The sequence below is a fragment of the Olea europaea genome, unplaced genomic scaffold, assembly GCF_002742605.1.
Source record: "Olea europaea var. sylvestris unplaced genomic scaffold, O_europaea_v1 scaffold528, whole genome shotgun sequence".
NCBI lineage: Eukaryota > Viridiplantae > Streptophyta > Magnoliopsida > Lamiales > Oleaceae > Olea > Olea europaea.
The window spans coordinates 207,969-223,447 of record NW_019263600.1 but is presented as its reverse complement, the minus strand read 5'-3'; the positions used below and the strand labels follow the sequence as shown (position 1 = coordinate 223,447).

General features: G+C 30.8%; 1 protein-coding gene across 2 annotated transcripts; it reads right to left on the bottom strand.

Moving 5' to 3' along the window:
- Positions 1-6,772: 6,772 nt before the first annotated feature.
- LOC111388756 (putative axial regulator YABBY 2) lies at positions 6,773-13,152 on the bottom strand. 2 transcript variants are annotated; one of them, XM_023013549.1, is made up of 6 exons: positions 12,668-13,152; positions 10,923-11,042; positions 10,306-10,423; positions 8,462-8,510; positions 7,945-8,020; positions 6,773-7,225 (listed from the first exon to the last, which is right to left on the bottom strand). In XM_023013549.1, exons 1-6 carry the CDS (start codon positions 12,737-12,739, stop codon positions 7,112-7,114), a joined length of 549 nt encoding a protein of 182 aa, XP_022869317.1. In that variant the 5' UTR covers positions 12,740-13,152; the 3' UTR covers positions 6,773-7,111. The 2 variants fall into 2 exon arrangements, with proteins under 2 accessions (XP_022869317.1, XP_022869316.1); XM_023013548.1 differs by having other exon boundaries at positions 10,306-10,429; positions 12,668-13,148.
- Positions 13,153-15,479: the final 2,327 nt, after the last annotated feature.

The window sequence follows — 15,479 nt, the reverse complement described above, 5'->3', positions numbered from 1 at the left end:
AAATGAGTTTACTTATTGTCTAGCAATGAACTTTGTAGAAATGCTGAAGAACTAAATTCGCCTTCAACTTCATTGTCCAATCATCATTCTAATTTTGAATTGCAACCTAAAAACTTCACTTCTAGGGTGAATTGGTTTTGCTTTTTGATGAAGAGCATATTCTTCATGATATTGATTACCAAAAAATTGAATAGAAAATAGATCGATTTGAGAAGAAATCATTATCAATTTAAATTGTTGTTTTCTTAACTTTCATCAATGAATTTGGTAAAGAATGCCAATCGTCCATCTAATTTTGAAGCAGCACTGAAGTCTCTATCTCGAGACACTGCTACTGGGGACATTATTATATTTTTCAATCAATGTAAATCCAACGTTGTTATGTATATTTAATATATTAAAATTGTATAAACATAAGGGGAAAAAAATTGAATTTCTTTATGAAAAACTAATTGAGATAGAATAGTATATCTGCATGCAAAACTCAAGGTATTGTCTTGCCATTAGAATGGATAATTAGGCAGAAAAGATTAGTTTAAACTAAGTGGAAGTCCGAACCAACTGATGTTGAAGAATCGGGATGAGTTGTCACACTCGAACCCAGAGCTAAGCCACCTACAGACGCTTTACGTCCAATCATTTTGGATAACGCTTGCATCCTCTATCTTATTGTAGTTGGGCCGTGAACTTCTTTTCCTGGAGAAGAAGTAATGACGGTATCTAGGAAATAAGCATAATCAAAAATTGGATCTACATTGGATCTCACTCGAATCGCCCCATCTATCCTCTTGAGGAGAGGTTTGGTTTCAAACCCTGATTTGAACAGAAGGAGTACGTCATGCTAATGTGCATTTTTTTGTTTTGAAAAACCAGTTGAGTAATAATTTTGTTGGTAAATCAAGTATTTAAGTAATTAAATAATACAAAATTTCGGTAATTTAATTTTTAATTCTTCTCTGACCATTTAAGTGAGTTTTTTGGTCAGCTCATGCCCCATTTCAGCAAAGAGAAAAATTATCATAATTCCAAACTTAGAGAAATAGTCTTGTTCGACCATCTTTCGTAAAAGTTTGTGAATTTCACAACCCTTCATCCTGCACCTGTCACGTCTTAGTGGAGTGCATTGAAGTTCATCAAAATGTGATATGACTCTAGGATTTAAGATTTTTGTTTAGTTATATTATAAATGGTTCGATAAAATATTTCTTGTCTCCTAAATTTTCGTTATGAATGTATGAGTGCCGTCAATGTTAGTGCCAATTAGAAAAATTCTCAGAATGTGATCAAGAATTCGCATATTATCGTGGCCTTCGTTAGCGACTTGTGACTTCATGTATGTGACTACTAATGTGTCGCATCGCTTATATTGATGGCCACATTGTTTGGTTATTATGGGAGAAAATAACTAATTTTTGTAGCAGAAAAAATGTTATAGTAGATATATCAAAAATGAATTCATTAATTTTACATACAAAATCTGTTATATATCACAATATTTTTAAAATGATTTGATTTTTGCAATTTTGCCATAGGTTTGTCATTTTGAAAACATAAATTAAAGTATTGGTAGCTATCAATTTTTTTCCCCCTCTTGAAAACATTATGTGCATATTGATTGTTAGGTTGAACAATATTAAGATTTACTGCACATTTATGATGGAAAGAGCACATTGGGGTGGACTTGAGAAAAAAAGATATTTATCCTAAGTAAAAAAAAAAGGTAGCTTCTTAATCTTTTTTTCAACGTTATCTAAAAGCATCGCGAAAAGACTGTTTATTTTAAAATAGTACATTTTGCAATTTAGAGAGCATCTATAAATTAAAATAAGTAATGTTTTTTAAATCCCCTAACAAACTCTTTATATTTAACACTTAATTTTACTATTACCCAAAAATATTTGTTGTTTTTTCCCATATTTATTTTCACTAATTTCCCGCTCAATTATTATATTATTTTTTTCATTGAAAATTAAAATATTATGAATGCATTTAATTATAAGAAATGGGTTTAGCTCTTTATTTAAAAATATTAATTTAAAGAGTCTTTTAGAGCATAATTTTAAGGGTTAATTCTTTAAAATAAAAAGTATCTTAATTATGTTTAAAAAATTTCTTAAAGATGCTCTAATTAAGTTATCTTATAAAATACGTCATAAAAATATCTCGAGTAACGTATTGTTGATTTTCTAAAACACACACCATGACACACCCCGCCTCGTGTAACACCACTAAATCCGGACATAGAATACGCTGATGATAGATACCAACTAAAAGTCGGACCCACCATTAAAGCTACTACAAATACAATATATCACTTTTTATACATCATTTTTCTAACAAAATTTCGACATTATCTCCCCTGTAAAGAGTACTAACCAATCTGTGATCAATTTCACACAAATCTCAAACTATAGCACAGCACAATAAAGATAAGCCGAAATCTCAACCTTTACCAAGAAATAAAATGAAATATACATATGGATACAAAATACATAGTAAGCCCCATAACTATCTACAAGTGATGCAAAATCACATCTAGATATGAACATGCGTCCCAAAACACTGATTACATGTTTTATGAAGTGAGTCATACTAATAAACTATGTCGTGTGGCTCTGACTCCAAAATCAAGGCTCAACTCCAAAAGATGCCAAGATTCTCAACTGTTGCCTGATAAGGAAAAATGTGGAAAAATATATGAGTTGATAGTTCAGTGAGTGGAGAAATTCAAAATAGATATAATTTTACATTTATACATTTTTATTGTATATTGATGGCCACATTGTTTGGTTATTATGGGAGAAAATAACTAATTTTTGTAGCAGAAAAAATGTTATAGTAGATATATCAAAAATGAATTCATTAATTTAACATACAAAATCTGTTATATATCACAATATTTTTAAAATGATTTGATTTTTGCAATTTTGCCATAGGTTTGTCATTTTGAAAACATAAATTAAAGTATTGGTAGCTATCAATTTTTTTCCCCCTCTTGAAAACATTATGTGCATATTGATTGTTAGGGTGAACAATATTAAGATTTACTGCACATTTATGATGGAAAGAGCACATTGGGGTGGACTTGAGAAAAAAAGATATTTATCCTAAGTAAAAAAACAAGGTAGCTTCTTAATCTTTTTTTCAACGTTATCTAAGAGCATCGCTAAAAGACTCTTTATTTTAAAATAGTACATTTTGCAATTTAGAGAGCATCTATAAATTAAAAAAAGTAATTTTTTTTTAAATACTCTAACAAACTCTTTATATTTAACACTTAATTTTACTATTACCCAAAAACATTTATTGTTTTTTTCCCATATTTATTTTCACTAATTTCCCGCTCAATTATTATATTATTTTTTTCATTGAAAATTAAAATATTATGAATGCATTTAATTATAAGAAATGGGTTTAGCTCTTTATTTAAAAATATTAATTTAAAGAGTCTTTTAGAGCATAATTTTAAGGGTTAATTCTTTAAAATAAAAAGTATCTTAATTATGTTTAAAAAATTTCTTAAAGATGCTCTAATTAAGTTATCTTATAAAATACGTCATAAAAATATCTCGAGTAACGTATTGTTGATTTTCTAAAACACACACCATGACACACCCCGCCTCGTGTAACACCACTAAATCCGGACATAGAATACGCTGATGATAGATACCAACTAAAAGTCGGACCCACCATTAAAGCTACTACAAATACAATATATCACTTTTTATACATCATTTTTCTAACAAAATTTCGACATTATCTCCCCTGTAAAGAGTACTAACCAATCTGTGATCAATTTCACACAAATCTCAAACTATAGCACAGCACAATAAAGATAAGCCGAAATCTCAACCTTTACCAAGAAATAAAATGAAATATACATATGGATACAAAATACATAGTAAGCCCCATAACTATCTACAAGTGATGCAAAATCACATCTAGATATGAACATGCGTCCCAAAACACTGATTACATGTTTTATGAAGTGAGTCATACTAATAAACTATGTCGTGTGGCTCTGACTCCAAAATCAAGGCTCAACTCCAAAAGATGCCAAGATTCTCAACTGTTGCCTGATAAGGAAAAATGTGGAAAAATATATGAGTTGATAGTTCAGTGAGTGGAGAAATTCAAAATAAATATACTTTTTCATTTATACATTTTTATTGAAAATCAAATTCATATCATTTAATAATTCACAAGCTACCATCATGTAATTATAGCCAAAAAGTGAAATATTCACATAAGGTAATAAAATATCATCTTAAAATCATGATATAACATCAGCTGATAACCATGCTATAATCTCATCACATCAAACGTGTTGAAAAATTCACCAAAAATATACCCTCTGACTGAAATATGTAATCCGCCTTTCGGGCTAAGAACTTTAGCCACGGGCCTTTGGCTCCCTTCGTGAACAAAAATCGGTCTCAAAAACATCTCATAATCAATTCTAGAACACTGCCAACGCCCCTCTGTAAACTTATATGTACATGATCAAGACCAATGTCAGGTCAAGACCCTCCATGTAGGATAGAACACGGCCAATGCCCTCTGTGAACTAAAAGAAGTATATAATCATGGGTACTTTTCTGATCGATCTCAATATTGCATGTCTCACATACCAAACAAATCTCAATATCACATGTCTTACATATCAAGTCACAAATATGCCATAAATAATCTTTGATATTCCACATGTATCATAATAAAAAAGATTTCCATAATAAACATGTAATTCGAACACATAATTGTATATAATTGCACATAGTTTAACAATATACTTAATTTATAAATGTTTTTAAAATATTTATATTTTTCCACTCACAGAACTATGTACGCCAAAATCAACTCGATTGGTACGTTGTCTCGATATCCGTATCGTCGCCTGAAATATGATATCATTTTTAAATCAATAATTAACTATTTTAAGAAATTTCATTAATTAAATAGGCAATACCCAAACGTAATTATTTCACATTTAGACGATTTCTAAAGTCTCTTTAATTACTAAAACTAATTTTTTCTTTCATTTTACTCAATTTCCTAGTTTATTATTCTTAACCCCTTTAATAAAATTAAATTTAATCTAACAATCTAACAACTATAAAATCAAATATAACATTTCAATAAGTAATTTTTTACTTACCTTTCAAAATTGAGAAATTCAAGTATAATAGTATAGAGCATTTAATTCCAAACACGTTGGAGAAATTTTTCTATATTTTTTTTTTCTTCTTCTTTTTTTCCTTCTTTTTCCTTTCTCTTTTCTTCTTTCTGTCTGGTTTGTTTCCTTCGTGTGTGTGTGTGTGTGTGTGTGTGTGTTATATGTGTTGTGTTGTTTTAAATTGGTTTTGGGTGGCCAATTCCATCGTCTCATGATATGCTTATTTTTTATATATTTTTTTTTGTTGAAGTTTGACTTTTCTTCATTTTTTATTTTTTTTGTTTAATGTATTACACACCACCACCCTCTCCTAGGCTCCAATCCATCCCTATTTGTGGAAAAATATTATATATAAATGATCTACTAAATATCAATGTTTAATTTGTTGAATATTGATGACATGAAACATCAATTTATCGACTCACCCTAAGATAATTTGAGCTCAACCTAATTTTTTGACTCGACCTTCTTATGCTTATATAGTTTGTTTAAGGGAGCAGAATATCTCAGCAATGGTATAAATATTTCTATATTAGTGGTTTTCCAAAACATACCATCAACATGTACACTGTATACATACATGATAAATACGTATATAAAGCTAAAAATACACACAAGCTGGCACTTAGACGTGGGTGTTTGCGTGGGTTGTGGCTGAAGGAGATGACAAAGATTGGGTTGGTGACATGACAGCTGATCATCATTCAGACAATTTAAAGCTAAAGCAAAGAAGCCAAAAAAAAAAAATTGGAGTTTTGAATAAGTGATTTTTTAAAAAATGTGTAGTTAAAAAGTGGAAAAATTTTGGATTTACGTACGAAATATTTTATTGTGTAAATGTGTGGCTGAAAATAAGTATAAGAATTAAAAATTTTTGCTTTAAAGTGAGACAAGTAGAGACTTAATATTGTCGTCGACATATTCCTTGTATGCAGTCGGATTCATTTTTATATTACGCGTACACGGTTTTCATAAATTAGTGACCACGTAACTTAAACATAAATCTTTCTGTTTGATTATGTTCTCAAGCTTTTAAAAAGATGCTGCATATATTCTTTAAATCTCGTCTTTAATAAGATAAGTGTTTCCATATATTCGTTTTCTATCTTATTAAGATTCGAGTGTGTATGTGTCTACATATGCACATGCTCTTGTGTCATCGACTTAAACGTGGACTCACCAAAAAACTGAAAAAATCTTAAACTTGCCAGGTTCATGTTTGAGCCAAACTTGAATGATATTTTAAAGTAGTGAAGTTCAACTATCTAATTTGGTTTGATAATGTAATTTTTTTAAGTTAATTGAAAAATAGATTCCCTCTCAACTGCACAACTTTTTGTTAATTAGGTTAGAATCAAACTTTAAGACTAGACAATCCTTAATATCAATCAAAAGAATTAATGAAAGAGCATATATACTGAGATTGTAGTTTTGTTCTTAAAATTAGTTTATTAAACAAAATTACAAATGTACATATGGATAAACACTTACATATGGATTGGAAAAATAAGTCATGTACAAGTTCAAATTAGTTATTAGATTTTATGAAAGAATATCAATTCTGCAATATTATTGACTACATATTCAACAAGCCCACTCTCACATGAAGAAGACAACAAACATATTACATAGATTTTGAGATTAATCCAAGAACATTCCCGATCAGTTTAAAGATCACAATTCACAAACTTCAGTTAAACCTGTTTTAAGACAGATAAACAATCTTATTTCAGGGCAAAATTGTATCTTTGCACACCTGAATTTTAAGAAATGTGGCAATCAGTCCCTCCTATTTAAACAGTGATTTGAACTATATATATTCTAGGGTTTTATATGTAAATCTTCAAATATAAAATAAGAGGGACTAAAATGCAAAACTTCTTAAAACTTTTGTGAGAGAAAAAATGGAAATTTTGCCCTTATTACAGGTCAGAAATTTTAGTAAAAGCCAAGGGATTTCTGAGTCCCTTCTCCACCAACTGCATGGTCCATCTTTGCTTGTTTATTGCCATCCAGCTTCATTCCAAAATGAATGTGAGGAAAATGTGCCCACTGCAAAAATAAAAAATAAAAATATTGATCAGTATAGCTGCTGCATCCACTTCTATTTTCTCTTCCATTCATTCTCATGATGTGGGCAGACAGAATATAAGGTTATTAGCTTAATTTATTTGTTTTTGTTTTATTACTTGTCATTTTTCTGCTTGTCCTTGGAATAGAAAATCTAGGCCAATCAAAATGTACTTTGGACAAGTTGCAAAGCAAGACTGCTGATGATGTACAGTGGCATTGGATTAATAAAAATAAAACATAGAAATTTAATTGCTATTACACAACCCTACATCATCATCCGGTTTTGGAGATAAATAAGGTTTAGTTCACTCCAGTTGGCTCAAATTAACAAGAATTGACATTTCAAGCACAACAATCAGAAATGAGTTTGGTGAGAAAGGGTTAATAGGCAAGAATCAATGCTGCTATGCCTAGAAATTAATTGTTTACTTTAAATGCTTTGTTAAATATGAAATAAATAGAGTTAAAAATTGAAAATCAGCCTTAAGGTTATTCCAATTTTTGCCTACTTTCTTTCATTTTTATTCCAATTTATCAATATGATCATAACATATAAAGCATTGTGTGATCAACCGCACAATGACATTGATATCATACAATTAAGCTCAACTTAGGCTGTCACATAAATATTAATAAATCACTTTATCCATGATAATCCCTATAATATTACTGATGACACAACATATTAGCTTGCTTACATTTTTTGCAGCAGTGCTAAAAGCTTCCCGGTGGCTGATCTCGGGATTGCCAGCTTTTATCCTCTGAATCTCCTCCCTATAAAGTTTGCACCAAATTTTTGTTATCAAAACAGACTTATTTTTTAATAATCTTGACAACCTTTAGACCACATGTCCTCATGGTTAGGAAACGACTTGAATTGCTGGTTAATTAATGAAACGTGTATTTATTGTTGGAAATAAATCCAAGACATAAGAAGATTCAAGAACATAGGCTCTCCAACATATAACTACTTGGTATGGATTTCAAATATTATTGTGGCTATGGAGATTGACTTTTTTGATTATATGGATGTACGATGTTCTTCTTGTCATGAAATATTGAAAACCGGTATAGTTTTGAACAAAGAATTATCAAGGGTCCTCTCTATTTTTTCAATTTTGATTTTCACAATCAGATGAAAAGAAATTTGGTTATACAATCAGTATACAGTTGACGTGTCACTTAAAATTAAAAAGAAAAAAAAGTTGAACTTACTTGATAAATCGATTATATGCTGAAGGAACACGTTGTCTTTTTTCTGGAGCTGTAAATCCATGACAAAATGAAATTCATACTTGATGATTAAATAACATGTGAGTGTTTTGTATAAGAATGAGAGTTGGGGTCAATATTCATACCAATAAAATATAAGCATATAGTAAAAGTAAATTTGTGTGTAAGAAGTAAGAACATAGGCTCAAAGTTACATGACTATATTATCGAGTTCATTAGAAAGAGTTTTCTCACGCCCCCATATATTCTGTACCTAACCACCACATTTTTATCAAGTCTGATTGCTTGGGTCATTGTAACTTTTGATTAGGTATGAAAATGTGTAAAAGGAAATCTAATTAAGCCCAAGTTCAAAATCAGTTATAATATTTATGATTTTAAAGAATTAGCCAAGGATTAATAAGCAAGTTATGGTCCTCAAGCATTATGGTGGATGAAAAATTGGATAGACTTCCTAGATTTCTCTAAGGAAATCTAGCTTCCTTGCTATTAAAGGGGATAAAGAAAAGAAAATAAATGCTTTAGGATGGTGAAAAGGAAATATATATCTTTAGTCTCCATTTCCGTCTCACATCCTTTCCTTCCTAGTTATAAGAATGGACCACATTCATCCTTTTAAGGGTGTGGAAACTACTTCTTCCCTTTCGAATACCAAATATATTGGAAACATACGTTTCCCAGAATTTAAAGTTCATGAATGAGGTAGCTCAATATTATTTGTATTACAATAAAAGATATTCTATGAACTGGATTAAAGGGTCAGTCATCCTAAAATTAGGATTCCAAGGAAAATGATTCGTGGTAAAGTCAAGATACACTTGAGCCAGAAAAACCCGTGCTCCAAGTTCCCGAGTTTAAGTCTCTAGCCACTCATTTATAAAATTAGGTACTTGTCAGCATTTGCCCCCAGGGCATATCTCCCAGTGGCAAAGGGGAGGGCGGATAGGGTTCAGCGCGACAGTGTGTAGAGTTCGATTCCCCGCAAGGTGGAATTGGTTTTGTTGCAAGCGGGAGTTACCATATGGGTTAACAGCCTTGGCCTATCCATATGCTCTCTACCCTGACTCCTGGGAGGCATATCCTGCTATTTACCTCCTCCACGATGGTCCAGGACAGGGTCGGTGGGGGCCCTTAAGGTTGGGGTTCAACCTTTTTTTTAGGTACTTGTCAGCATTTGATGTAAAAAATGAATACGGCCGTGCATGAAAAGGCTTATAGATGAAGTATTTTAACACTCGACTCATAATATTCCTTTAACTACTTTCTATTCCTCACTGCTATCAAAACAAATAATGCTGCTCTAATTAATGAAATGCGGGACAACCTACCATTCGTGGAGAGCTATGGCTTACAAGAAAAAGGTACTGCCTAAAATATAAGCATAATAAGCATATGTTTGAGGATGCCAATGTTACATTGTGAGTTGGACAGTAACGTAATGTCACAATCGCATGACAGATAATGAATGATGCAAAAATGTCAGGTGCCCTTTTTAGTTCTTTTTGATAGAATTCATCAAAATCACTTGATGACAAGTGCGCTTCATGATACGATATTGGTACCACAATTTTGATATATATAATCGAACTCTCTCTCTCTATATATTGATTTATGAGCATATAGCAAATGAGAAAAATCAACTCCAAGATTTTCCAAGGATTAATGTATAATAATACAGTTAAAAAAAGCATAGATAAATCCCTAGTAGAGATGCCTAAAATTAATGGACGCAATATGCCTACGTGCATGCCTATGCGTTTATTTTTCAAGATTCATATCGTTAAGTGTACCCATTTCAGTGAGAGAGAGAGAGAGAGAGCACTTACGTCGTATTGGAGTCAATCGAGGTTGTTCGTATTCATGCTCAAATGGTGCCAATTTGCTGCATTTTGATGATGAACCACATTCTTTGGTAGTAGCAAATTCAGTGACAGACTGTTGTTTCTGGTGCTTCAATCGTGCAAATAAGACATTAACATTAGTCGAATATAACTAGATCAGCTAGGATATACTGGCAAATGAGATGACATTATAGCATTTTACATACTTATTTCTATAGCATAGAAAATAAAGTTTTGCCTAAACAATCAATTTAGAGAAAGGAAAACTAAAAACCATTGCAAGAAAACAGCAAAAAAACCTTAATTTAATTGAGGTAAGGTTGCTAAAAAAATAAAAATGAACAAGATTAGAGAAAGATATCACTTTAAATATTGAAAACATTAAAAAATGGACTTACACATCTCGAGATTGGAACCTAGATTTTAGTTTTTTTTTTTCATCCTTATGTGAGACACTGAAACTAATGCATTAATTACTGTCTTAAATATTTATGGTTGTTTTATTTACTTTAAAGGGAGAAGAACCTGAACTGGTCAAACACACACATACACGTGTGTGTGTATTTGTATAGTTCTATATAAGTGTGAATATATATATTTACCTGAAAATCTTGAAGATGAACAGACTGAAGCAAAGCTCCCATATTAACAGACAGCAAATTAGAGCAATGGCCACATCTGACTGTGACAATGGTCAGCATACTGTTGCATGGAACACTAACCTGCTCGCGTGCATTAATTTCCAGATGCAAATGGAAAAATATACAGTCAGTACTTAATCCAACTCAGCCAAGTTACATTTTACCTCTTTGTATGCGTGAGAGAGTGAGGATGAAGATGAAAAAAGATTCATCTGAAAATGGTTTGAGTTTTCCTACAAAACCCTAACGGCTAAATCATTTCTTTCTTAGTGTACAATCAAGACTTCTTTTTTCAGCAAAGCATCAGCAAAGCCTAAGCCAGGTTTTAGACCTCCATCTAGGCTCCGTGGAAAATTTTAATTCCCCAACCTTTTATAATAAATTAACTTTAAGTAGAAACGGGAGTAGAATCAAGACTTTATTGTTAAGGGGGATAGAAAATGCCAGAAATCTGGGATTAGACTACAAGAAATATTTGGGATCAGAGTGTCTCAAGGAAGAAGAAGAAGAAGGGTAATTACATATCTTGTAAAATGTTTACAGTTCTCTTTCTTGATTTTTGCATATTTATTGAATGAAGTTCGTTAGTGTAGCTTTCACAATAAGGCCAATTTCACTGCAGCCATCACAGAGCCTCACATGGGCAATAATAAGAAGTCATCTTGTGTGAAAACAAGACTATTGTAATTTCTGTTTCCCTTTCCTGATCTGACAGAGTTCCTGTATTTTGTGTGCGTGTGTGCGTGTGTGAGAGAGAGAGAGAGAGAGAGGGGTTTAATTACATTGTAAAGTGTGAAGTGGTGCTGTTGTTGTTCGAAAACTAATAACCCATACAAACACACAATGAGGTGTGTAATAGGCATCAAACTTCGCAAGTACAATTATTGAATGAATTGTAGAATTAAATGAAATAGTGAATAGAAGAAGTGCAAAGATGAAAAATGAATTGCAGAATTAAATGTAAAAGCACAAAACGGCATCAAATATATCAATCAAGTCTTGGACAAGTCATGAAACTTAAATTTACTATTGAGATTAGTAGAATCCTATGAATCAGAGTCACAGATGCCTTAAACTTAGGCTCAAATCCTTGTAAATAGTACTGCCCAAAGTAGGTTTCCAATCAATTCAAACACACTAAATTCATGCTATTTTTGTAGATCCTTAGGGTTCTGCAACCTTCTGAGTACACTGGATTGATTTTTCTTTCTGGGATTTTAGATGTTCATGCGAAAGTTCTTTGAAGTTGCAAAAATTTTCTCTTTTTTTTTTTCTGCTTATCAATTTTATGTGAGAAAGATTTATGAAGAAAAAACCAAAATTGATTAGAAAACAAACATATTTAATTCCTTTTGAGCAAGCCCAAATGGAACCCTTACTTTCCTTTCACATCTATATTTTTTCACCATGAATTCATTGAAAAATCGACATAAAATATCATAGTATTTTGTTTGAAAGAAGTACAAAAATCAATAATTCACCACTTGCATTCCACTTAGAAAAGTAATCTTAAGAGAAAAACTTTTCCACTTGGTAGTGCCAAACTTTTGGGTGAAAATTTGAAAAATTACAAGAAAACAAAACAAACAATTTCCTTTAAAGTTGGATATATCACATGGATCAGCGCCTTCAACATTAAGCACGAAATTTAATAAAATCCTGTACTTGAAGGATCTTAAGGAATTGATAGAATTAAAGTATTATACCGCGAGAATTGTGTTGCAGAAGTTGCAGTGAACGTAACAAACACGTTCGGCACCAGTCATGTCCTGTGACATTTTCGCTGGATCCTCACCGGAGAGGGAACGGTGAAAAGAGTTTATTAACTGAAGAAGGAGAAGCACAAGGAAAGAAGCCAAACAGTAAAGAGAAAAAAGGCTAAGAAAAGAGAAATAAAGAATGATACATACAATACAAGTTGGCCTTATAGTAAAGAGACTGAAAATGTACAAAACTCAGAGATTAGAAGATAGGACTGGTCTGGTCGGAGTAAAGTGTGAAGTCATTAAGTATGCTAGTGGTATACCAAAAAAAAGGGCTGTTTTCTTGAAAGTTTGATTATGGATTTTAGAGATAGAGAAGAAGGTTGGGTAGGCTAAGGGGTGCGTTGGGGGTACTATTATGATTGCTGAAATGAGTGGGTAGGAGTCATCTGTTGTTTTCTAACTGGACTAGCTGGGTTTGTGTGAAGCGGACGAGGGGGGCGAGATATTAATGCTTTGGAATGTTTAGGCCCTTAGGGAATAGAGTGAGATACACTTAACCCTAATTTTAGGGATTATATACATCAAAATTTATAAATTCATTTATTAACAGATGATTTGATGATATTTGATCGGATCAAAATCTCATCAATCAAATAAATAATAATAATAATAACCTTCTTCACTTCCTTTTTGATACCATATCAATCTGTAAAAGATTACATAAATAATGATGTACAAAAAGTATTTTTCTTTCAGAGAGTGTAAACCCTATATAGCTTTAACTTTACATGATGTCTTATTAGAGCAATGCTACAGAAACAAGTTGAAAAACATGTTTAAAAATAGGCTGCACAAGTGTCGATGCATGATTGGAGAGTTTGAAAAATTTTTAAAATATAACATGAAAATCTTTTAAAAATAGAACACGCAACAATTTGCTACCACATCAGTCTGTTTTTCATTTCTTATTTTTTGGCCTGTCTGTTTATCAATGATAAATTTCCGTCTTATTAGCGTTAACTTCGTTTAGTAAGTGAAAGATGTCTACATGTATGGTCTGAATTCGGCATGACAATAGGTTAGTTTTATTTCATGTTTTTTTTTTTAAATGTACCTTGTTTAATTTATTATATACGTACTAATTATATTGCTCGTAAATATTAAGATTACTCGACTTGCCTATTTATCGGCTCATAAATAATAAGACAACTCGACTTGCACGAAGGCTCCTCTGCTTCTTATTCAAGGTTAATTACTTATACGTAATGCACGGGAAGAAATTTAAATTGCTAGTTATTATCGATATCATTTTTTTATAAATGAAAACTAATTAACATTAACTAGATAATGATAAATAGGTTATTGTTTAGTGGAGATTAAAATAAGATTTTTAATAAATTTTGATAAAAGTCGATGAAATGTGTGATTAAAAAATTACGAATCTCATTAAATATGTTATTAAAATTAATTGTTGATTTTGACTTAAATTAAAATTATTTTAATTTTAATCCATACCAAACGAGGCTGGGAAAGAGATGTAGGATAGAAAATTAATCATAGGATTATCCTAAACTAATATGTAAGGAGTAAAGATTAAACGCAAAAAGTCATTCAAACCCTGTTTGGTAGGATAAAAACCTAAATTTTAGTACGAGTTAAAGTCAATAATTTATTACATAAAATCAAAATTTTTTAACTATACGTTTTATTAATTTGTATAAAATTATATTAAAAATATGATTTTAATTCTCGTCAAAAGAAAGTTTAGACTTTGTTTGATTTCCATTTTTTTTCAAAATACATTTTTCTCTTTATTCTTTTCAATCACACATTCTTTATTAAAATAATATTATGAGTAAATAAAAAAATTTCTTTATTTTTCAACTATACATTTCTCATCATTCTACTATTTTAAAATACATTCTTTCTTTTCATAAAAATGGTGTACACACACTTTTTAAAATGAAGAAACAAAAGGGTCCCATATACGTCAAATAAGAAATAAGTGTGTAGACATGACAGCTTACATGCAAAGAATTGTAAAGATTTGACAACATACACACGTGATATGTTATAAAGTCAAGGAATATTATTATTTATCCCTAGAAATAAAATGAAGAGATATTTGGAGTATTTTTTGAGGAAAAATTAGAAATTCACCTTGCGAGGGCTATAGTCATAGAAATTAAACTTTAAATATGAAATTATTGAGAAAGGTTTTTTTAACATATTATTAATATAAAAAATATGTGTATTGATTAAATAATGAGAATACAAGAACTTTAGAAAAATTTTAGAAGTTCTAAATACGAAGAAATGAAAGATTGGGTAAAAGGAACTGATGATATGTCATATAAATTTATTGATGGATAAACTTATGATGTATCTCAACATTTGAATTAAATTTAAAATTCATCTATAAATTTATATGACACGTTATCAATTAGTACTCATCTATATATATATATATTCATGGTGAATGGATAAAGTCTTTCATAAAATATACTTGATGCACCTAGCATTATGTACTTTACAGGCTTTTACCATCTCATCAATTACTGTCCATATGATGTTTACAATTCATATGACTTTTTCTGGTGAAATTATTTTAATGTTTTATGTTTATACAATATGGTATATCCACCATTTCTAGCATTGTGCAAAGTCTTGTTTATATATTTTATATAGTAAGTACATATTTTTATGGTCCATATGTAGAAAATAACCAAACTTCTGCCCTTTAGGTATTTCGTCCAAATTTAATTTCTTTGTAAGGAAAGAACTGAAGAGAATACGTAAAGGATATAAAATA

Coding starts and splice junctions, on each gene's coding strand:
- LOC111388756 (XM_023013548.1), bottom strand. CDS start 12,739: ATGTCACAGGACATGACTGGTGCCGAACGTGTTTGTTACGTTCACTGC. Junction 10,430..10,922: donor TTCATCTTCAAGATTTTCAG/GTAAATATATAT, acceptor GCACGATTGAAG/CACCAGAAACAACAGTCTGT. Junction 7,226..7,944: donor TTAGCACTGCTGCAAAAAAT/GTAAGCAAGCTA, acceptor TTATTTTTGCAG/TGGGCACATTTTCCTCACAT.